This window comes from Myotis nattereri (genome assembly GCF_964212035.1).
Source record: "Myotis nattereri genome assembly, chromosome: 20".
NCBI classification, from domain to species: Eukaryota; Metazoa; Chordata; class Mammalia; order Chiroptera; family Vespertilionidae; genus Myotis; species Myotis nattereri.
Genome location: NC_138096.1, coordinates 7,698,861 through 7,723,289, shown reverse-complemented (window position 1 = coordinate 7,723,289; position 24,429 = coordinate 7,698,861). Strand labels below are relative to the sequence as shown.

Here is a 24,429-nt window from a genome sequence, read left to right as displayed (position 1 = left end):
AAAGCAGCCAGTGTGAAGTTATTAAGGAAAACATTCCAACAAAGCAGTGTGAAAAGAAGTTAAGAGCTTTTAAAAACCTACATAAATTGAGAGTGCAAGAGAAGATTAATGCTTTTGAAAGATACACAGCAACCAGGGTAAAAGCCTCCTGAAGAATAATTAATTTCACCCACAGGTTTATTTCTGCTACATCCTGAAGTCCAAAAAGACTTCCATCTGAAAAGTTATTAATAGCATTTTCTAAATAATTTCAACAAGCAGTTTCTTAAAGTCCATGCACACTTGCATTCACTAGTTTTTTCTCTTACCATTGTAATGTTAAATTACAATATAACAAAATAATTTATACCAAGAAATTCTTGCCGAAACCGGTTTGGCTCAGTGGATAGAGCGTCGGCCTGCGGACTGAAAGGTCTCAGGTTTGATTCTGGTCAAGGGCATGGACCTTGGTTGCGGGCACATCCCCAGTGGGAGATGTGCAGGAGGCAGCTGATCGATGTTTCTCTCTCATCGATGTTTCTAACTTTCTCTCTCCCTTCCTCTCTGTAAAAAATCAGTAAAATATATTTAAAAAAAAATTCTTTTAATGCTATTTTGATCAGATCAATTTCAGCTTAGAGTGATATATTGAATGGTCACCTATAATAGACGTACTGCATTCCTCACAGCTGGACAAAGCACAGGGTGGACAAAGCAAAGGACACGCACAGAACTGAGCAAGGACGACCACTCTTCATACCTCTGCTGCTGCTTCCTCAAATGTGGCAAAGGCGCTGTGCCCTTCCTGCCAAAGGAACTCGCGAGTCCGCAGGAACGGCTGCGGATGCTTGAACTCCCAGCGCTGGAAGAGGCAGGAAGACAATGTGGTCGTTAGAGAGAGCTTTGCCGTTTTCATTAGCAATTTCATGTGTGAGCAATCAGAAGTCATAATGTGATCCAAAGGACTGCAAAAAAGCTTCCATGCTCCCAATGCTTTGAATAGACACGTAAGGAGAGACCAATGAGCAGGCAGGACAATGGGAGCACAGAGAAGGGTGTGCACCTACCACCACGTTGCACCACTGGTTGAGCCTGATGGGCAGGTCTCGGTGCGACTGCACCCACTTTGCATACGCAGGATACATGACTGAAAGACACCGGGAAACAGGCAGGCTTAGTCACTGGAGGTTTTCTTTCTCCCCGAGGGCTGCTAAGAGGTAAACTGCAACGTAACTAACAGGAAGGAGAAGGTCGTGTTTGTGTAAATGTGTTTCCAACGTCTGTAATGGTCAGTGAATGGTATTATGTATTTCGTAAAGCAGGTTAATCAAGAACGTTATCTAAACCTGATCATATTTTGTGTTCTTAGCAATGAGATTTACATTTAACATTTAATTTGCTTTTCTGCTGTTTTGTTTTTAAAAAACACTAAGTGAAGACCTATAGTATATACCACGTTCTATGTTAAGGTCTTTGCATTCATTATCCTGTTCAATTTTCACATTCAACCCAGAAAGTTGCTATCACAACCTCAATACTAAAGACGTGGATACTGAGGTTAAAGACGGTAAAGTGCTTGCTAAATCAGCAGTTACAGGGAGAACCAGAATTTAGGGTAAATCTGTATGTTTGATGCATCTACCTGGAGTATGGAAAGCTCTTGCCTTAACTACTAATTTGAGTGAGGCGCCTGTCTTATCATGGCCTAGTCAGGACTATCTATAGCTAGTAACACACACACACACAAAAAACCCTTGCCAATCTAGTATGTGAAAACCAGCTGGTGTCATAATTTCAATAATGCATCATTACAATATCACACAAGAGCTTCACCAAAGTATCAAAGAGCAAATAATCCTGAACTATAGATGGATACTCAGGTTGGAAGCCACCAACAAGCCCAAAGCCTCAAACTCCACTACCAAGTGTACATCTAGGAAAGTCACTTAACCTTTCAGCCTGTTTACCTACCAAATGGAGGTAACAGTAGCTGCCTCATCCTTCCTCACTACACGCTGTAAGAGTAATACAAGATACAAATACAACCATTAGCAACCTATAGAAAGCCTACATGAGTGTAAATGTAGTATTAAGTAACAAAATTTATAAATACAACATAAAACATTCGTGTTGGCAATTTTATAATAAATTTCAAGAATAAAAATTATCCCAAGAATACAATTCCTTGGAAAGTTCTGAAAAATTATAGCATAAAAACAAAATAATATAACTGTGGTGTGTTTTTTGTTTTAAAATATATTTTTATTTATTTAAGAGAGAAAGGAAGAGGGAGAGAGAAACATGATGAGAGAGAATCATTGATTGGCTGCCTTCTACATGCCCCTTACTGGGGAATCGAGCCCGTAACCCAGGCATGCGCCCTTGACCGGAATCAAACCTGGGACCCTTCAGTCCGCAGGCCAACGCTCTATCCACTGAGCCAAACCAGCTAGGGCCTGTGGTGTATTTAAAAAACAACAACAACAAACCTTTATCCTATTGCTAAAGAGCTCTGTAATGAATACTGTACAGAATAAAATTCTATACAGTATTCTGGTATCTAGTCAGTTTGCATTCATTCATCTTGGCATATACATTCATTAAGCTTTACGTATTGTCAGCAGGATTATAAACATCACAGAACGAAGCGGAGACCAACTCTACACACTGCCTCTCACACTTCAGTGCGCTTCCTCCTGCACCAAGGCCGCTCCTCACCTGTTTCACTGGTAGGACGAACGGCAATGGGTTCTGCCAACTCTGTTTTGCCAGATCTTGTAACCCAAGCAACCTGGTAAGAGAAATTATTGTTCATACATTGTACAACAGCACTTAGAGAAGTAGCACAAATGCTGGCATTTCAGCAACTCAGCTTTTGCTCTGTTATGGTAAGGTGAATGCTGCTATTCACTATGGGAAAAGGTAGATACTGACTGTCCTTACAAACATTGAGAGAAAAGCAGAAGCCAGTTAATTACTTAATGTAACAAACACAATCAGACTTAACTTGCCCTAAAGGCAGAAACATGTCTTAAAAAATGGCTTTTAATTTACAAAAACTTCTCTAAATCGGCTATTATAACTTGCCTTTTAAATTACTATTCAAGTGTGAACTGAAATACACTTTTGAGTTTACGTGGAAAAAACGGCAAAAATCAATCCAGCCCACCCACCTCCGGGGCAAAGTCGGCCACGTGCGTCTTCTCCGTCTCCAAGGCGCTCTGGGACACAAACATGGGGAAGTAGCAGTTCTCCACGCCCAGCTTCTTGATCTCGGCGTCGAAGAAGTCCTTGATGGACTCCCAGATGGAAAAGGCCCAGGGACGGAGGATGTAGCAGCCACTCACATCGTAGTATTCAATCATTTCTGACTTGGTGATGACCTTTGTAAAAGAAAAATGCAGGTTTTAAGGCCGAAACAGAACCAAAATTACAGTACAGGTGCTGGGAGCATGATAACCACGCCTCCACCTGGAGGCGGCCAGCGCTGGTACATCCTCTTCAAGTGCATGTAAACAGCCCTTTCCACCCTCAGAAACAGGGAGCCCTACACCTGTCCGAAGACTTGAATTCTAATCTTGATCCTGCTGCTCCTATCTTTGTGGCTTTGGACTATACCGTCACCTCACCATACAGAAATAAAAATAAAAATAATGACTATCTCATAGGGCTACTTCGTGATTCCACACTTATGTGAAGATGCTTTGAAGACTGTGACATGCTAGATTTCTATATTATGTATTATTAAAGGCATTATGCTTTATTATTTTGTGTCTGGACTTCAGAACCGAAATATAAAATTGTCTTTGAGAAATTTAATACATAAAAATCAAATGAATGTATACTCACCTGAGAATACCAATCTGCAAGATTTTCTTCTTTTTTTGCCTCAAGACCCAACCTGCAGATGTGAACAGTAAAATATAAATTTCTTCACTCAGCAATTGCTTCTAGGTTGAACAGAAAGAAACCTCTAAAGGTCAAAATATTCATTTTTCTTTAGTATAAGTTATTTCTGTATTGATATCTCTTCTATATTCATTCTATTCTAGATAATATTCCTTTTCTTGAAACATGAATAATTACTCAGGAACCGTCTTATGATGCACACAGAAAAATCTACCCATGAGTTGTTTTATAAAAAGTACATTGTTTTAGAGTTTATAAACAAGGCTTTCTTGGTTTAAAATCTTAGTGCATTTATACTTGAATTCTCCATTTGTAACATTTCAAAAAATGCCCATCTTAAACCTGCCCCTTCACAAGTAGTCAGAAGGTAAAAGATGGAAATTCTAGTCTTTCTTCCACTATTCTGTGCATCTGATCACCCCGTCAATAGGCAAGAAAAGCAACTGCGGTATCCTCTTGCCTAAGAGACTGTGTTTGATGTGAGCATGAGACAGAACTTGAACTTCAGCTAAAGAAATCTAAAACACAGTCTCTCAGGACAGAAGCTGTTAGTAACAGTGCTTCCTTCTACTAAGCCACTCACGGAACCAAGCACAAGGTTCAAAGTTCTGGATGGGGCTTAGAGACGAGAATCACATTATGTGCACAGATTGGAAAGTACTGGACTACCACCTATCCCACCACTATTTTGTTTTTGAACAAGCTTAGTTTTATATACAACTAAACCCACTTGAAATCCTCGTGAGTCCCCACAAAAGAATTTCATTCAAAAAATCTGTTTAGAGTGCAAACCGACATGTCTAGTTAAGTACCACATGTGTTAAAAGGGAGAGGACGGAAGATGTATATGTTTGCTTTTAGTTACCTACTCAGCGGGCACAGAAAAAACTACTAACAGTGGTTACCAACTCATTATGGTGGTCGGAGGGACTGGGAAGATGGAAAACAAGCATAGGATGGAGACTTCACTGACTCTATTCTGAGACTCCTGAACCAGCAAGCGAATGTGTTGCCCATTTAAATAAACAGAAAATTAACAAAAGCTACCTGCTGACACTATACCTGTAGCATTCTCTGACTTAGTGTGACAGTCAAACTAACCACAAAAAACTCCTTTTAATGTAAGAGTCGAATGCATTCCAAACACTGCTTGCCAGCAAAGGGAGTTCCCGAGGTGGTTACCTGGTCTGCTTCCGGGGGCCCTGCCCTTCGCCGGCTCCGCTGGGCGGCAGCCCACCACCGCCCTGGCCCCTAGAGGGCTCTTTCTTTGAGCCATCATTTTGCTTTTGAGGCTTATTCTGCTTTTCGGATTTATTTTCCTTTTCTTTCTTTTTCTTGTCTTTGTCCTCGGCCCCAGTGGCAGAGACGGGCTTGTACTCGACGCCGGTCAGAGACTTGTACTGCGCCTTCCGCTGCAGGAGCTCCTGCACAGCCGCGTCCACCTGGTCCTTCGGTTCAGCAAGAGAACAGGATGGTATTTAATGCAAAGCCCTGCCCGAAGCTTTAGAAGCAGATCTGAGAACACCACTGCAGGCAGAGGGGTGTGTGGTAGGGGGAAAACACTGTATGTACTAACTGCTGAAAATAAGTGAATATCGCCCTAACCAGTTCGGCTCAGTGGATAGAGCGTCGGCCTGCGGACTGAAGGATCCTGGGTTTGATTCAAGTCAAGGGCATGTACCTTGGTTGTGGGCACATCCCCAGTAGGGGGTGTGCAGGAGGCAGCTGATCTATGTTTCTCTCTCATCGATGTTTCTAGCTCTCTATCCCTCTTCCTTCCTCTCTGTAAAAAATCAATAAAATATATTTTAAAAATAAATAAATAAGTGAATATGAGGAACAGGGATAGGACTGTGCAAGAGACTGACTTAGAAATCGTGCTATAACTGCACTGTCTAAAGAGTAGTCATTAGCCCCATGTGGCTACTAGTATTTATCTCTAAATTGATCTGAAGTAAATCAATCAGCAACCCGGCTTCTCAGTCACAACGGCCACACTGGCTGTGCGGGACAGAGCTGTCACGGAGCACGCCTCTGAGAAGGCACTGGTGCAGAGCACATGTCCTACCGCAGTTTAGGAGCCACTCCATCACACAGGTGGAAGGAACAGTGACCACTGCCAAGGTGACAGCAGTCCAGTCTACATTCCTGGTCAAATTTCAAAACCTGTAACGTTTCTGCCTTCCACTCAAATGAATCTGTACCAAAAAGTCCTATTTGTATAAAGGTAATACTATGAGCATAAACCACACCATGGTTCAAAATAAAACTTGTCGTTCAAGACCAAGCATGTCAAACTCAAAGGCTAACACGGGCCAAATAAACGAGGCATGCGGCCCGTGGGCCACGAGTTTGACATACTTGTTCTAGACTGAAGAGCTTTAGGAGAATGAGTCCAACGGAGAGCACGGACTGCTCGGGCCTCCGTGAGCCAGGCTCTGCTGGGGTCGAGGCGCCTATTCTCCAGGCTCTTACAGACCAGAGAGAAGCAGATAATTTCACAGCTGAAATCAAGGGCAGTTACGTATTATGTCAGAGAAAGGCGGTGTCCTGGGAGACTGTGCAGTCAGATCTAGTTGGGGGAGAAAGGGCCACGGAAGGCTTCTCGAGCAGACAAGACAAAAGAGCTGGGAACTGAAACATGACAAGTCTGCCAGATTCCATGGGGCAGGAAAATAGCGGGTAACGTGAAAAACAAACGTACACACAGAACAGCACACCAACCTTAGAGGCTTTCTCAGCTTTAAGCTTCCGAACGACCTCCCCTTGAGAAGCTACTTGATCGAAAAGCACTTTGGCTTCCGCTGTTTCTGGACCACAAGGCTCAGAGCTCCTGGCTGGACTTGAACCTGAGCCGTGAGGTAACGGGGGCTGGCCAGGCACGTATTCCTGCCCGGTCTTTTCTTTATACTGAGCTTTCAGAGAAAGCAAGCACTCGACAGCTTCGTTGACTTTAGCCTGTGGTCAAGGAGAAAGAGATATTTAGTGCTGTAACTTTTCTTCTTCCTTATGTAAACAGACAAACGACAAAACAGCCAAGCAAACTGCCAGCGACCACGCCCTGGGTAAGGAGAGGAGTCAGAATTTATAAAATCGGAGCACAGACCACCCCAATGGCTTGGCCAATATAAACCTTATTTTCTTCATTTCTAAACAGAAGGTAAATACAACACTGGGAAAAACACACAATCTGGGCCCAACTAAAGAACAGTTACATCACTCCCTCTGATACTTCAACATAATCATCATGAAAAGAACGAAACAGCCCAAATGAGACCCTGGTGACTCCCGCAGGGAAGGCCAGCCACGCAGGCAAAGGCCTCAAGCCAGAAGCCTTACCTGGTGGCAGCACTAACCACAAACCAACATGCCACCGGGAAGCCACGGTAGAGAAAAAGCACCTGCAACTCACCCTACCCAAGTCTCACGGCCAATTCTACCAGAGCTGAGAGCCACCCACCGGAAGCCGGAAACCCACGTGGGGGCCAAGGAGGCAGGAAGCATGGGTGTGCCTTCCGAGAACGGGCATCCGACAGCAATCATTTCCTTGGGCAGCTACTTTATGAGACAGTGCTCTGCCGCCTACAGACCTGGAGCCCGTCACAGCAGCACCAACGGAGCGAGCACAGGGAAAGGCAATCGCCCCCGATCGCACACCGATAAGGGGGAGGCGGGCTGACCGATACTCCCGGCCCGTCTCTCACTTACATTACTTCAGAATTCAGGATATTTTCACAGCAAAACCTACCTGATCCTAAGAAAAAGGAGGTAGTTCATCAGACACACGAGAATCAAGAAAAACAGAAACTTCCACCAGTTAAAAGAAAGGAAATGGGGCAAAGTGCAGGGGCTGTCCGGCAACCATTTCCACAGGAAGAGGCCTATCTGAAAGAGGCTCCACTTTGCCACTGGAAGTGTTCACGCGAGTTTAAAGCCAGATGGCGCACATTTCACACAGGGAAACAACAAAAAAAAAACCACACCTTTGTTTGGCAAGACTACAACTTGAAATATTATAAAGGAGAAAATTAAGATGGCCAAACGACTTCATTACGACTAAGACATTCCAGTAGGAGTAAAAGCAGAAGGAAATTCTAAAACTAGATTATGTCTGTTCGCTGGGCTCCACGTTATGAACCGTGTCCTCCTTTCCTGCCACTTCGCACCACAGCACTTCTCAGCAATTTAGACACCACGGTCACAGGGCCCAGGACTGTGACGGCGTGCGTCTCCCCGGCCCTCCCCTGGCCCTCCCCTGGCCCTCCCCCGGCCCTCCCCCGGCCCTCCCCCAGCCCTCCCCCGGCCAGCAGGTGACGGCGAGCTGCTGCTTGTTAATGTTTCCAGGGCTTGGCACACGGCAGGTGTCAGTAAATGTTGACCGTTATGTCGAAATGTTCAAGCAGACAGTCTACAAACATCACGTCCCCCAGGAAGCCGAGTCCGCACTAGCAGCTGGAGGTCACCGCCTCCTCACAAGGCTGCCTGGCTCCCCCAGCACACCCACCTTAGGGGCTTTTTCCGCTTTCAGCTTTCGCACCACCTCCCCCTGGGCAGCCACCTCATCGTACAGAGATCTGCCTCCCGGGGGGCTTGCTGAGGACGGAGACGATACAGCTTGCGCGGCCACCGCCGGAGGACTTCCAGGCTTGTATTCCTGGCCCGTCTTCTCCTTATATACGGCCTTCAAAGCCAGAAGCTGTTTTACAGCTGCATCGACATCTTCCTTTGCTGCTTTCTTGGCTTTCAATTCCCGAACCACATCCCCCTGGGCAGCCACCTTATTGTAAAGGACCATGGGGTCCTCAGAGACAGCACTAGTATTAGTCAAAGGGGGCGCTGGTCTTTCCTTAACAGGAGTCGTTGTCTACGGAGGCAGAAAACCAAAAGCACGATAATTAATTCATGTTCAATGTCTCTTCCCCAAATTAAATCAAACTGTTTTGTTTCAAGTTAAAATTTTAAAATCAGAGACCAGTTTTTATTGTGTAAATGAAAGGCTCAAGTCACGACATTCCCATTGTAAATAGTTTCGAACTCGTATCTCCTAATAAACTTGCACGCTCCTGCCATCCCTAGCTCAGATATTTTACCACTTACCTAGTCACCAAAACAAAACTAGAGGTTACTGTCTTAATAATTCTACTCCCTGGATCCATGTCCTACACTCTGTTCTCTATACTCTCATCCTCACCACTTACAACACCATCTAATCCGACATCCCACCCACCCTCCAAACTGTCTTCCTCACTGATGCTAAATCTTCAATGACTACCCAACTGCCACATCCAAACTATGCATCGGGTGCTCCAGGTGCCACAGAAAATTCACCAGATGCCATGGATACTGTAAGTGTCTGAGGCAAACAGAGCAAGATGCCCTCATCTGTGTGTGCCACAAGCTCAAGGTGTTTCAGCTGTAACATTAGAGCGTGCTGCATTCTTTCAAGGACGTCATATCTTGGCAAAAGTGAAATAAAGCCCTGTCGGTGTGGCTCAGTGGTTGAGTGTCGACCCATAAGGTCACTGGTTCGATTCCCAGTCAGGGCACATGCCTGGGTTGCAGGCTCGATCCCCAGTAGGGGGTTGGCATGAGGCAGCCCATCAATGTTTCTATCTCTCCATCCTCTTACCTTCCTCTCTCTCTAAAATCAATAAAAACATATCTAAAAAAATAAAATAAGCAAAAGGTGAAATAAAAATAAGAATAAAAATATTGAACATTTAAGAACAAAGTATTTTTTAAATAAAATGTTTTTCTTTTCTTTCAACTTACATGTTATTATTTTTTCAAATAGTTACTAAGTTACTGGGATATAATATGTATGTAGTTGTTTGCACTTAAGTACTTAATAGAGACAGTATTTACCTCATTTTTCAGTGTTTCTACTTTGGTCTTTTCCTTGGACCCAGAAGTCGGCATTTCCTTGGTGTGCCCGTCAGGAATGAATATTAAGACACAGGGTGCTTCTCTGCAGCTATGTGGGCTGAAGAGAACAGGAAGGGCCGGAAAAGTGCATTTGAACCGAATTATCTGAACAGCAATTAAAACTGAATTCCTAGATTGAGTCGATGGCACTGTGTTAATGCTCTTAAATATAAATAGTCCATTCTCTTAGTCAAATCAGAGGTTCTTCCGTGTAGTTTAAAAATAACGACGTTGATAAAAATCAACCGTGCTAATTATAAACTTCCAATTTATAAACTTCCATAAATGTGAGCATGCTAAGCCCAGGATAACAGTGTATCTACTCCACGTGGCACCAGAAAGGCATCAGTGGATGCTAACGGTCTCACTCTTGACATAAAAGGCAATTCATGCCGAAACCGGTTTGGCTCGGTGGATAGAGCAACGGCCTGCGGACTGAAAGGTCCCAGGTTCGATTCCGGTCAAGGGCATGTACCTTGGTTGCGGGCATATCCCCAGGAGATGTGCAGGAGGCAGCTGATCAATGTTTCTCTCTCATCGATGTTTCTAACTCTCTATCTCTCTCCCTTCCTCTCTGTAAAAAATCAAAATATATATATATATTTTTAAAAAAAGGCAATTCATCTACCTATCTGCTTAGAAGCAGAACCATTCCTGCAAAATATTTGAGAATTTCTCAATTCTAAAGGGTAATTAGCAAACTCCACTGCCCTGAGACTATTTGCAAGCAAAGAATTTCTTCAAATTTTGTAGTAAATGCCAAAGTGAAAAGGAAGAGAAAGAATGTAGTAACAATAGGATCAATGCATCTCTTCAATATTTATTAGTAATAGCTTTATTGAGATATAATCTACATAACAAAAAAGTCATCCTTTGCCCTGGGAGGGTAGCTCAGTTGGTTGGGACATCGTCCCATATACCAAAAGGTGGTGGGTTCGATTCCTGGCCAGGGCACATACACAGGTTATGGGTTTGAGCCCCAGTCGGGGCATGTGCTGGAGGCAACCGATCAATGTTTCTCTCTCACATCCATGTTTCTCTCTCTCCCTTCCTCTGTCTAAAATCAATAAAACAAAATAAAAATTCACCCTTTGAAAATCCACAACTCAAGGATGATATGAAGTGTGCAACCATCACCACTATCTAATTTTAGAACATGTCTATCACCCCAAAGAGAAACTGAACCCTTTGTCCATCACTCCCAGTCCCCATTCTTCTATACCAGTGATGGCGAACCTCTGACATGGGAACTCATTTTCTTGGTTGATTTTTCTTTGTTAAATGGCATTCAAATATATAAAATAATTATCAAAAATGTAAGCCTTTGTTTTACTATGGTTGCAAATATCAAAAAATTTCTATATGTGACACGGCACCAGAGTTAAGTCAGGGTTTTTCAAAATGCTGACACACCGAGCTCAAAAGGTTCGCCATCACTGTTCTAGACCCTGACAACCACTAATCTGCGTAGTTTCTAAGGACGTGTCTATTCTGGACACTTCACATAAATATGTGGTCTGTTTTGACTAGATTATTTTACTTAGCATATTCTTACAAGGGTCATGAACGTTTTAGCACAAGTCAGTACGAATTTCATTCTTTTTTATGGCTACGTAATATTCTCTTGCATAAACAAACCACCTTTTGTTTATCCATTCATGGCTGTTATGAATAATGCTGCTCTGAGCCTTTGGGTACAAGTTTCGGTGTGAACACATTATTTTTCTTAAGTATATACTTGGGAGTAGAATTGCTGGGTAAAATAGTAAGTATATGTTTCAAACTTTTGGAAGAACTGCCACACTGAGTTTTCCAAAGTGACTGCATTATTTCAGATTTCCACCAGTAACGTATGAAGGTTCCAATTTCTCCACATCCTCAACACTTGCTATTGCCTGTCTTTGTGGTTATAGCCATCCTCGTGGGTCTGGAGCACATCTCACGGTGACCTTGATCTGCACCTCCCTAATAGCTAATGATGCTCAGCAGCTTTTGTGTGCGTACGGGCCATTTGTATATCTGCTCTGGAGAAATTTTTTCTTTATACTTGGACTACATGAAGATGAATTATAAGATGGTTTAGTTTCAGAAACGAATTTGTGAATATTATACTGTTTCAAAGATATCACTAATTAAAGTCTCAAATATTAAATACAGAAGAAAAAATCAAATTGAATAGAGAATTACCAGGTACAACATTTTCGTGAAGTTCAAATTTTTAAAGTATGATTCACTCTAAGAACGTTAAGCATTTTCATTTAGTTGTTCAGCTACACTTATTTACCTGACAGGTTCATAAGGTTGATCACATATAAAGAACCCTCTTCTTTGGAGCTGTATAATGTCCCCTTTTTTCAAATCCTTAAGGCAGGGGTCCCCAAGCATCAGTTCTTCGTGCTGCAAAGGTGAAAAGATGAAAAGACACTTTCTCAAAAAATCAGAGCACTAAATGCAAACCGTTTTCCAGTAGCTGCAATATTCCTATTTTACACAGATATGTTAAAAACTTTACTATGTAAGCATACACAACAGAACAGAGAAGTATAAAAATAAATAATTATATTTATTGTAATTTTCGAAGTTAATATTTATAAACTGACTGGCTTCAGAAAACCTTTAAACTAACTTGCTTGGAGTCCCTGCAGGTACAAAAAAGTTTCCCACCATAAATATAAAGCATTCACACCAGACTGAAAAGCACTTACGGATAAGGGCTCTAGAGCCAGGATGCCTAGGTTTGAATCCCAGCTCAACCATTTAGTGTCTGCCTCAGGCAAGTCACTTAACCTCACTCTGCCTTACTATCATCTGTAAAACGAAAACATTACTCTTTCACATCTTATTTTAATCAAATTCTACAAATCTCTTCCACTGTATTTGAGGAAACAAATACTTAAAACTAATTTTAAAAATCCTAAAGAGAAGTTTACATAGCAGGGAAAGACGAAGCACGGTTTCTTTTAGTTACCTTACTGTTCTTGTTGACATACTGCTTGAAGTCCTCGTCTTTTCCCAGCACTGGCTTCGTGATCAAGTGCTCATACGTGACACAGACCACTGGGATGGGAAGAGCATGGGCCGTCTCCGCAAGCCACGTGATCTTAGTGGTTTTCTTGTAGTCTTTGTTCTCCAAATTCAATTTGGCATCAAGAGATACAATTTTTCCATTTGCATTTCTAGGTGTAAGATTGAAAAGTGTTTTTAAAACATAAACCCTAACTGCCCTAACAGTATCTGTAACAAACAGATCAGGAATTTTCTTTGTAAAAATTTCAAACCAAACACTTATTTGAGTTTTTCGTATGTGCCAGGCATATACTGGTTATAAATAAAATATAATCCCTGCTGTCAAGATACTAAGAATCCACTGGACAACAGACCCACATACATCTGGTGAAGACCATGAACATATTTACAAACTTTAAAGTGAGCCATACTAAGTATTAAAAAAAAAAAATCTAAAATAATGTATTTTAAAACATGTAGCAATTACTTAAAATAATATGCAATGACTGGACAATTAAGATGTCAGAGTCTATATAAATCAATCTTCACATATTTTGTTCCATTTATGTAATCTTAAAATTATAAGTACAGTACAATATAACCACTGGAAAGTTCAGATTCATCATTAAACAATTAATTTTAAAGCTGATTTCTGTATAGAGAACATGTTAAATTCTGTCCAAAGAATCCCTCTACCAGGTAACTATAAAATGAGAATCAGATGATCAACAGGGACCCTAAAACATTAAAACTATTTTTATATCTAGATGAAATAAATTTCAGCATCACAAGCAAAAGCTATCCTGATACCCTTTTAGTAAACTGGATTATCTATGGAAAAAAAATTATTCAGAACTTGCAGTACTTATGCCTGGGTAAATTTACCACTCAGCCACATGAATGTATCTGAACCAAGTAACTTTTTTAATTTTAATTTTATTTATTTTTAAAAAATATATTTATTGACTTCAGAGAGGAAGAGAGAGGGAGAGAGAGAAACATCAATGATGAGAGAGAATCATTGATCGGCTGCCTGCTGTATGCCCACTACTGGGAATCGAACCTGCAACCCAGGCATGTGCCCTTGGCTGGAATCGAACCCGGGACCCCTCAGTCCACAGGCTGACACTCTATCCACTGAGCCAAACCAGCTAGGGCATGAACTAAGTAATTTTTAATAAGTGAATAAACATAGCACCCTTTTATCCCATATTTACTTGAAAACAAATGAAAGTTCTTACTTGTGTATTTTGGTAATGTTGATGTTGCCCCAGTTTATAAATGTCACCATCTCCCCCTCTGACAACGTCTCCGCATCGGCACCTTCGATGAAAACTCTGGGGCTGTACCACACGGGCTTCAAGCCCACGTCAGGATTCTGATGAATAAAGGAAAGTGTTGATTAAAAAGACAACTTGTTGAACCCAGTGTGGAAATACACCTATTCTTCCATTTTATTCTTTCACCAAAAAGTTATCTGTGCTAGCTGGAATCCCAGCCCCGTGACCTGGGTCAGTCAACTGACCACTGATGCCAATGGAGTTAGATGAGGTGGCCTGCCCGAGAGTACATCCAACCTAAAGCACTGTTTTCAGAGCTGGAACAGTGGTAGTTGTCCCTAAGTGTCCTCGACCAGAATCTGCTTTGCTAGTCTCAGAACCTCACTGCTTTTGCAGGAAAGGAGAAAATAAAGTCATTCCTGACCTCTGCTACAGATTATAGGACAGATACCACACCTTAGGAGGAAATTAGGAACCTTCATGTTTTAGGAGACAAATTTTAAAGACAGAACTGTATATGTATAGATAAATTTTCTGCCTTTTCAGTATATTTTACATGAAGAAGGTAAAGAGATTTGGGGAATAATTTCAGGTTTTGAGAGAATTCAAAAGAAAAAATATATGAAGATCTTTTGAAATAAATATTAGATAGCATGTGTTTAGTAATGGTTCAAAATTGGACCAATGCATTTGAGAAAAACCAGTATGTTGTAACAACTTATATTATGGTGGGGTCAGAAGAGAATACTGGCAGGCTAAATATAGAACACTTTGTGAGGGAAATAATGACAATGAAAATTTCACAAATCAAACTGAGAAATCCACTCATCATTTAAGTACGTTTTCCTATCAATTAATTCTTGTTTAATAATAAGCACTAACGTCACTCATGCTATCTGACCACAATAGTCACTTTAACAAGTAAGCACCCTTAAGAAGTTTTATCCTCACCATTTATATTTTAAAACATTCAGTCAACTTCACGTTTAAGCTAACTGTAGTGTGTGATATATATCGTATGCCACTGTTCACCTAGTTGAACTGAATAATCAGATGCAAGATAAAGGCAAAGCCAAATCAATCAAGCTCTCTCTCCCTCTTTCCCCCAAATCTTATTAGGGCTCCCCTTAAAATAACTCAAATATTTAAAATAAAGAAAACAGCTAATGTCACACATAGAAAGGCAATCACGTAAGGCAACGGCCTAGAATATTTATAGCTCTTCATGATGCATATCACCATACGTGTGAGTCTAGGAGCGTAACACGGTGATGAGTAAGGTCATGAGTCCATCAGTCTGCTGGTGTATGACGGGTCTCTGAACATAACCTTCACTGTATAATGAGGACATTTACAGACCACTCACAAAGCTGGACTAAAAGAACCTACTTTTCTTTCAAGACAACCCAGGAAGTCATGACCACCCAAGGAGATAAGCATAGCTTGACTAACAGGGAGCTCCCTGCTACCCGTATTTAAGACTTAAATTCTAATTTAGACAGATAACACTTTCACTTTACTGGTATTTTCTAAAACAGAGCAAAGAGCAGCATGATAAACTCTGGGTACACGTTGTGACTTAATATTACTAGGTCCAATGTTCTGGCTTAAAGACAAAGGTAAGAGCTAGTGAATAACCTAGTTAAGCGAGAATGCACCTCAGCTTCCACACCAAGAAAGGAATGTGAACTGATACCTCATCTTTCAAAAGGCCTCTGAGAAGAGACGCATTCTTATTATACACGGATATGCTATCTCCACAGAATAAAAATCAGGCACCAACTGAGTGGAAGTTCTGTGTGATGTGCTGTGGATTTCACTAGGATAAATGTCTTCAGCAAGAAATCCCCAAAGTCTTTTCTCCAATTAGTATCGCAACCTGATAAATAATGTTGGATAGAAACGATCCCCAAACCACGCTCTGGCCACCAAAGCACACTCTCCCTTTTATTCGCTATCCTGCCCCTTCTAGTAGACAGAGCAGCACTGAGGGTGCAGGGTGACCTTGGGGTGTTTGGCCACTTCTTTCATCTCCTCCTGAGCTCCAGGGACGTGCACTGGGATCACCTCCTTCTTCAGTAACGCGACGTATCGTGGCGCCACCGGGTCAATCACCTGCAACAAATGTGCCCTCGTGTGAGAACATTCAGATAATCCTCCACATTCCATAAACAGCACAGGAATACTAACTGGCTTCCTTTGTTACTGCATTTACTAATTTTTTTTTATTCATCAGCTAACTCTCCTCTAGCATTTTGACTGTCAAGTAGAAAAGAGAGGAACAATCGTAAATGAAGGCTATAGGAAGGACCGAGACCGCCTTTCCAAGAATGAGGACTGACAGGTGGAAAGAAACCAACTGCTTAAAGCATAATAGTATTTTGAAAGTAATTTTTTAGTTTTATTATTTTTAAATGATTTTTAGAGGGAGAGAAACATCCATCATTGCCTCCCGCACGCCCCCTACTGGGGATTGAGCCAGCAGACATGTGTCCTGACTTGGAATCATACCCGAAACCTTTCTGTGCACAAGAGAAAGCCCAACCAACTGAATCACACCGGGCAGAGAGAAAAGTAATTTTTAACTCTGCGATTAGAAGGTAAGGAAAGATTATCCTGTGGGATTACATATTAATCCTACAGGTAGATATGATCTTCAATCCTGTATTATTGGAAAAGTCCATTTTGAAGGAACATAAATGTGTGTTTTAGTATAATTTTCTATAATCAGGTTTAGGTAATGCATCACCATCAAAAGCAGAATAGCATTAGATCACTATAATAAGGCAATTCTGTAGGTTAAAAAAATGTAAACAAAATATTTCTACGTGTCTGCATGCTCTCTCTACAGGGACCACTGTATTCCCAGTCCTAGCAAGGGCCTGGCACATACAGGGAACCAATACATATTTGCAGATTAACTGAATGACTCGTCCTCGTCACTGTGTTCTAACCTACTCTACCTCCAACACAGCAGGAGCTTGGCCCTCGGGTCCGATGTGCTTTTCTCACTTCACTGCTCAAGTTAAAATTTTCCATGATGACCAGTCACAAAATCAGTGTTTAAAACACTAAATGAAGCCCGTGGAAGAAAAACGTAGGTAGGAGGAAATGTATCTAAAAGGAATGGAAATGATCTTTTCCCATTTGAAGGATGCAGGAAAGAGTGGCTATGACTGCTTTATTTTTTACTCGTTTTTTGTTTGCTTTAAAAGTATTCTGGAAACATGACATTGTGGAAACTCTGAATAAACTCAGAGAAGAAACCATTCTCAGAGGATCACTCACAAAAGTATGAAAAGCTAGTTAATTTCCCCTTGTCTGCTTCTCCTCCCCCCGTACCAACTCAGCACCGGCCTCTCTAGGTGGACAGCTTCAGCCTTGCCTTCCTTGAGACCTACAGGTCACTTTTACTAGTTAAGGGTTCTTCTATGATCAAAGATTTAACTTGTGACCACTTGGTTCAGTGTTTAAGACGGTGAGACAACTGTTTAAGACAACTTCTTTAAGACAACTGTTGTAAAGAAGCTAAAACCAACCTGAGAAACGTACTTCCGTCTCCTGCAGCTGTTTCCTCGACTGACGAGAGCAGCAGGCCGTTTCTCACACTGACCAGCTAGAATGACCCCTTAGGCCTTGGCTAGCACAAATTTTCAGGCCACTTCAGTGTAAAGGACTATGATTCTAATGATCTGAAGTGTGGAAATCTATTTTTTTTATTGTTTTTATTGATTTTGAGAGAGAGAGGAAGGGAAAGGGTTAAATAGAACCATGGGTGAGAGAGAAATATCTCGATTGGCTGCCTCCTGCACACCTCCTACTGGGGATTGAGCCAGCAATTCAGGCACATGCCCTGACTGGGAATCGAACTAGCGACCTCTTAGTGCATGTATTGATGATGCTCACCCACTGAGCACAAGGGCTGGGCAAGCCCAACTCTTCCTCTAAGGCCTCCAATCATTCTTTTAGTCTCTTCCCATGTTAAACTTGAGCAGATAACCAGTGCTAAACAGAAATCTGAAAAACTGCCTTTAATATCAACAAAAAAAACAAAATGAACCACCTGGAGGAAACAAATGCTCTAAGTAAAAAAATACTATTAGCCCTAGCTGGTATGGCTCAGTGGATAGAGCGTCAGCCTGCAGACTAAAGGGTCCTAGGTTCAATACTGGTCAAGGGCACCAGCCCATGTTGCGGGCTCAATCCCCAATAGGGGGCGTGCATGAGGCAATGATTCTCTCTCATCATTGATGTTTCTCTCTGTCTCTCCCTCTCCCTTCCTCTCTGAAATCAATAAAAATGTATTTAAAAAATAAATAAATATTATAACCATGAAGTAGGAAGGGGAAGTTATTTTGAAAATTCAGAGAAGAGAAATCTTGGAACTATGAGAACGTAAATGAACAACTCAATGGAAGGGTGGTTGAATAGATCTACCAGAAAGTAGAGCCAAATGGAAAGATAGAAAATAGAATCAGAGGACCGGTCCAGGAGGCCCAGCATTTGCTCAAGAAGAGTTCCAGAGAGAAGAAAACTTTCTAGAGGAAAAAAAAAAGAAAAAGAAGAAGAAGGAAGGAAGGAAAGAACGAATTCGAGAATATTTCCCAAAACTGAAGGAATGAGTTTACAGACGGAAGCCCTATGTTCTTCCCATGGCTATGGATGAAAACAGACCCAAACCATGGCACATCATCATGAAATTTCAAAGTGAACGCATAGGCCACGGACAAGGTCTCAAACACCTTCATCCCAGGCCCCCTTATCAGGGAGCTCCTGAGGCAAGCAAGAGGTAATAAAAAGAGAAGGAAGATCCACGAAGCAGACGATCCACCAGCGAAAGAAAGCCAAGGGACCTGCAGGGAGAGGAGGAAGCCTCATTGGGTAGAGATCAGGCCCTGCAGCACCGAGGCTGTGGCAGAGATGTCTCCGGGTGGTACTTGCAGCTGAAGGGATACCTGGGCATGCAAACACTTTGGTAGGGAAGCTAGACAATGTATGCGGAGTCTGAGACACAATTAGAACACTCAACAAATTAAGGGGCCGGGGACACACAACGACCACAACAATCAGCTACAAGAAAACCAACAAGTTATGAGAAAAAGAAAGAGACCTCATCTTCCATGGTGGGAAGACAACTGATGAGGCCCAGAACTACAAAGTCAAGAAGTAGCAACACACATCATTTAGAGAAACGGGCAGTAAATACCAAAAGAGTTATTGAAGGAGCTGAAAGTGATTTGTCCAGGGAAGAAAATGGAAGGAAGACAGAGGAATATACAGAACTATATGACTATAGTGAAATGCATTTCTTATATTCGAACAAAGTATACATCTGTAACTTTGTTAAAACTGAAAACCTTTAAAATTTGGACTATTCATAAAAAGCGCATCAATGTTAACTTTGCCTATAAATTCTACTTTATTATTAGTAACTGCAGCAACAGAAAGAACCAATTAATCACTCCTTTATGGATCAAAAAACTGACTACACACAAAAACTAAATAAAATAAATTCAAGACACATGCGAGACAAGCAGCTACTTCTTGAGGCCAGGCATCAGCAAATCAAGCAGCAACACGGAAGAGTTTACGGAACACAATCACAGAAACCACAGTCTGAAACACGGCACTTCGATGATTTGCCTTATTATAGTGTCCAAGCATCTGCTTCCAATTGGTATTATTAACAGTGTCAATATGCAGTATTCCTCATTTGAGTTCATTTAAGAAACGCTTTTTAAAAAGCTAGATTCAGTAAGACACAGGAATCAGAGTTCATACAACTCAATGGAATCTGTAACTTTAAAACTGTGTTCTCTCAGTTCACAAGGGAACGGTGGAATGGTCAAATCTTCCCTATGCCACGTTTTTAAAAACTAGGAATAGTGCATTTTCAATGGGTTTGTATAAACAAGTCTTACATAAATGTGATTGTGCTTCAAAGCTGTACAACAGCTCAGGGTATAAGATATGCTAGAAGCTTTGTGCTAAGTAAGGCGAATACCTTCTTACAGAGAGCTCGCAGCTTGAAAGCAGAAAAATAAATGCAGAGTGTTCATAAACGATTTAAGGAAAAGCCGTCACTGTTCCCCATCACTCCAAGTTTGCTTGCTTGAATCACTGTTACTCGTTTGGTACAGTTAATAGGCTTAACGCTCTTTATATGTTTAAAAAAGGAAAATATTCCATTTTCCTGTAAGTCTGCAACAATGATAATATTCTTCACAAAACTGCCTCTCCCATGAGCACGCTAATGAACTCTACAGGTAGGAGTTAGACATGAGAAAAGAGGCGTAAGAGTCAGAACATTTACCTTTTTGTTAAATGCCCAAATTTTGTCCCATTCCATGTTGACAACTGAGCGCGAGGAACCCTGGAAAAACAGTAATAAAATGACTTAAAGGACAAGAAGTAATGAAAACATTTCCTTTAACTGTAGCTGTGCATGTTAGAAAAAGTAAGCCCAGTAATTGCCTGCAAGTTTATTTCCGCTGGAATACAAACTTATGATGTACAAGCTAATTTGGTTCCTTCAATAGGTAGAGGCAACAGTCACATACTGCACTGGGTAAAAATACCCCAGCTGCTTTTGTCCACCCCAGCTTGGAGGAAGGACATTCTCAGTTTCCCGTTCTCAGAGTATAAACAGTACTAAACATACTCTTTTTAAGAAAACATTCTGCCCTTGCATTAGAAGGCACAAACAAGGAATAGAAAGAACAGAAATAAGACCAAGGAGGTATTAAGAGACACTTGAAAATTCCAGCGGGGAATCTGGGAAAGACACCATCACTCACCTGAGCAGCAATAAACTGCTTCAGGCCTTCAACGGTCATCCCTCTTCTCAGCACACCACGAACCGTGGGAAATCTGGGGTCATCCCTGGGAAACGGACATTTTTCAGTATTAATGAGATTTTTTAATGTGTAGATGCAGAGAGTACAAAATACCTTAACGAGTAATATTATATTCAGCTTGTTAAATATTTGGACTGAGAGGTGGTTGTAATAACTGGGTAGATCACAACCCAGAGCCCGAGTGCTTGGAAGAGGAAAGCTGCTCACCAGTCAGCTACTGGAAACAGTACAAGCATATCTGAAGAAAGACACAGGGTGACACCTTCAGATCCGGAAAACCCGGGCATTAAACAGTAGGTGCTTTTTACTTCACAAACATTCAAGGTCCCTGCTGTACATATGGCCAGGAGACCAGGTCTCTGAAGGACCAGACTCACAAGTACTTTGCTATGAAACGCTGAGGAAGTACCCCCATGTGCAGGGGATGTACCCCCATATGCTTTTCTTTTTTTTTTTTTTTTTTAAATATATATTTTATTGATTTTTTACAGAGAGGAAGGGAGAGAGATAGAGAGTTAGAAACATCGATGAGAGAGAAACATCGATCAGCTGCCTCCTGCACATCTCCTACTGGGGATATGCGCGCAACCCAGGTACATGCCCTTGACCGGAATCGAACCTGGGACCTTTCAGTCCGCAGGCCGATGCTCTATCCACTGAGCCAAACCGGTTTCGGCCCCATATGCTTTTCATTCCCACGCTCCATGGCCCACAATGTGCTCTATGTTTGTAGCATTACAACAAAGGGGAAGGGGGACCTGATGCACCGGAGCAAATAAAGACAAGGACAGAAACCCCCCAGGCCTAGCATTCCACCTCCTCCCATCGCCCTCCCAGCCTCACAGCAGTTAAAGTCGCTGAGCTCCCATGCCCTTGCTCCCCTCCATTCAACAGTAAACATACCATCCATCCACCAGTCCTTCGTCTACAAACCATGTGAGTTTTCTCTTGGACAGCACTGTGTTGTTGAGGTTTAGCCGACTATATTCCCAAATGTACGGCTTTCTGATGCCTAAGGCTTCAATAATCCAATAAAACTGCTCATCTCGGTCATGGTATTCTGTTGTTCTCAGGGCATGTGTAACCCCTTCAATGCTGTCCACTATAGGGCAGGCAAAATCGTATGTTGGGTAAACACTAGGGAAAAAGGGAATATTTAACACATCAACAAGAAGCATTTTAGCCTTTCTATCTTAGATTAGGCATTATAAGCAGCAATACTAATTTAAAACATAGTCTTTACAAGTTAGGAAATTCTTAAAACCCAACATGTTTTATGACCTTTAATAATCATAATAGATCAAAACATTATCAGGTTTTGAGAATAATGAATTGGTTACCCACTCAATAGTCAAACAAAAAAGCAAATTTGCAATTTAATAGACAATCGGGTATTGGCACAGCCAACTGTGCAACCGTATTTCTGTAATGACCAATGTCCATCATGGTAGGAAGCAAGATACAATCATTTGGAGGGAATTTAGCTTTTCAATATCTTATTAATCTCACACTCAAGTAAACTAAATTGCTTTTGTAATAACTGCATACAAGAAGAGATAAGAGGGGTGAAAAATTAGGAAAATTAAAATTCCATATAAGATCGAATACACCTAAAATAAATTTCTGCCTAAAAAATGTACATAGCACAAAAGCAATTTTAATTTTAATTTTAAAAAACATATTACTGCTCCTGCATTAGGCTTTGCAATTATTTGATACTGAAAATGTGGATGCAAATTCACTTTTCCAAATGTATCCAAAGCATGTGCTTAGTAAAACAAGGAGGCACACATCAACACCACCCAAGTTGACTTAAAGGCACACTAACCAACCAGGTAATCATTATATTTACCAATCTCTTCAAGTTAAAAGTCAGTATGAGTATGCAACAGGCTTCTTCAAAGTATAAGAAAACATATTCTATGATTACTTTATGAAGTAATCTAATGGAGGAACCTTTTAAAGAAAAAATTCTATTAACCTGAAAACCCACACAAGAAACTAATAGAAACTAAAAACAGATACTTTCTTTTACTGTTCCTATTTCTGTAAATTTTCAATTCTGTCACATTCATGAATGAATTTTTGCCTAGCAGAATCAAAGTTTAAACTAAGATAAGTATCTTCATCAAAAGATAAATAAAAAATAGATACCACAGTGTATCTAATCAACACATTATAAAGCAACTGCAGGCAGCCTGGAGGACTTCTCCAGATACAAGGCATCTCAGAAATGATGTGGAGCCTTAACTGGTAAGTGTTCGCCCGGCAGGCTGCCTGCTTTACACAGGCCCAGTTCATCCACGATGAACAAAGATCAGGAGTCATCACTATTCCATCCTGTACCGACTCCGAGTTTACAGGGAGCATCGGAGCAGAGCCTGGCAGGCGGTCACCTTACTTGTATCGATTTCCAGTCCTCGGGTGAGGCTGAATTTTGCAGCGGTACAGTGTCGGGTCCCTCATGCACCCATTGTTACTGTTCATGTCAATTTTTGCTCTCAAACAACAGGACTGACCAAACGGGCTCCCTTTTTTCATTTCTTCCCACATTTGCAGATTCTTCTCAACAGCTATAAAGTGAGAGTTATATTAGTTGATCTAGCATATTACTAATTGAGTTGAATTCAAATTTAAGAGTCCTGTAATTTTATGTAAGTGTTCATGCTCTGGTTTTATATTACCAGCAGTTTAAAAGTATGATAATAGTTCCAATATCTGGTGCCAAGAGTAAATGCACTGTTTTTTTTTTAATGCAGAAGTTTCAAAAGACACTTAGAAAATGCCCTCTATAAACATCTTTTAGAAGAAGTCAATACATTCTACGTGTAGCACTGATGAAGGCTAAGACAAGAAGCATGAGGCCTGGAGGTTTCTCTCCTCCGCATTTCCCATTTTCCATCATGACCCAACAGGCCGGCCCCCCTCAAGTTAACCCCGTGCCTTTGGAGTGGAAGCACCCTGTTCCCTTGCCACCTATTGCCCAGGGACAGCCCGGTCTGGCCCGGTCCATGCGGCCTGAGAGCCTGAGCCTGAGGACTCCCTGAAAGCCCCCGTCACTCCAGTGGGAAGAAGGACACCCTTGGATCCGAGAAAATGAGAGGATAGAAAACAGACAGCGATACACGTTTAATCCTAGAAAAGAAATGCTACATCCCAAGTGACTATGGTCTTACCTATGTCAGAATATCAAAACCTTTTGGACAAAAAGACCCGTTAAACAATGATTCTCTGTGGAAACTACAGAAATATGGTGCACACATGACCTGCTCCCAAAGGATCAAGTTAGGTCTAAAAGTCCAGTTGGTAACTTAAAAAGAAAAAAGACTTCTGTAACTATTTGACAAAAGACCTCTATAACTATTTGACTTTACTTCCCAAATGTGACATTCAAGATTTAACTATAATAGTGTGGAAGTTCCGGCAACATAATTATAGAATGAATATAGGCCAATTCCGAAGCCCAAGGACAA

The 24,429-nt window shown here is 41.4% G+C and overlaps 1 protein-coding gene across 2 annotated transcripts in view; it reads right to left on the bottom strand.

Moving 5' to 3' along the window:
• Nucleotides 1-24,429, bottom strand: part of EPRS1 (glutamyl-prolyl-tRNA synthetase 1) — a 45,271-nt gene that overhangs the window by 7,873 nt on the left and 12,969 nt on the right. The window contains exons 9-26 of one of the 2 annotated variants that reach the window (XM_081114374.1): nucleotides 23,358-23,529; nucleotides 21,860-22,093; nucleotides 20,897-20,981; nucleotides 20,413-20,472; nucleotides 20,104-20,124; nucleotides 16,104-16,214; nucleotides 14,061-14,197; nucleotides 12,782-12,989; nucleotides 12,098-12,210; nucleotides 9,754-9,871; nucleotides 8,393-8,752; nucleotides 6,613-6,846; nucleotides 5,071-5,336; nucleotides 3,829-3,880; nucleotides 3,153-3,362; nucleotides 2,698-2,770; nucleotides 1,047-1,126; nucleotides 740-841 (exon numbers count right to left, since the gene is read on the bottom strand). In XM_081114374.1, coding sequence (XP_080970500.1) covers nucleotides 740-841; nucleotides 1,047-1,126; nucleotides 2,698-2,770; nucleotides 3,153-3,362; nucleotides 3,829-3,880; nucleotides 5,071-5,336; nucleotides 6,613-6,846; nucleotides 8,393-8,752; nucleotides 9,754-9,871; nucleotides 12,098-12,210; nucleotides 12,782-12,989; nucleotides 14,061-14,197; nucleotides 16,104-16,214; nucleotides 20,104-20,124; nucleotides 20,413-20,472; nucleotides 20,897-20,981; nucleotides 21,860-22,093; nucleotides 23,358-23,529 — 2,636 coding nt within the window. The remainder of the gene's footprint in view (nucleotides 1-739; nucleotides 842-1,046; nucleotides 1,127-2,697; nucleotides 2,771-3,152; nucleotides 3,363-3,828; nucleotides 3,881-5,070; nucleotides 5,337-6,612; nucleotides 6,847-8,392; nucleotides 8,753-9,753; nucleotides 9,872-12,097; nucleotides 12,211-12,781; nucleotides 12,990-14,060; nucleotides 14,198-16,103; nucleotides 16,215-20,103; nucleotides 20,125-20,412; nucleotides 20,473-20,896; nucleotides 20,982-21,859; nucleotides 22,094-23,357; nucleotides 23,530-24,429) is intronic. The other variant, XM_081114375.1, reaches the window with a different exon arrangement.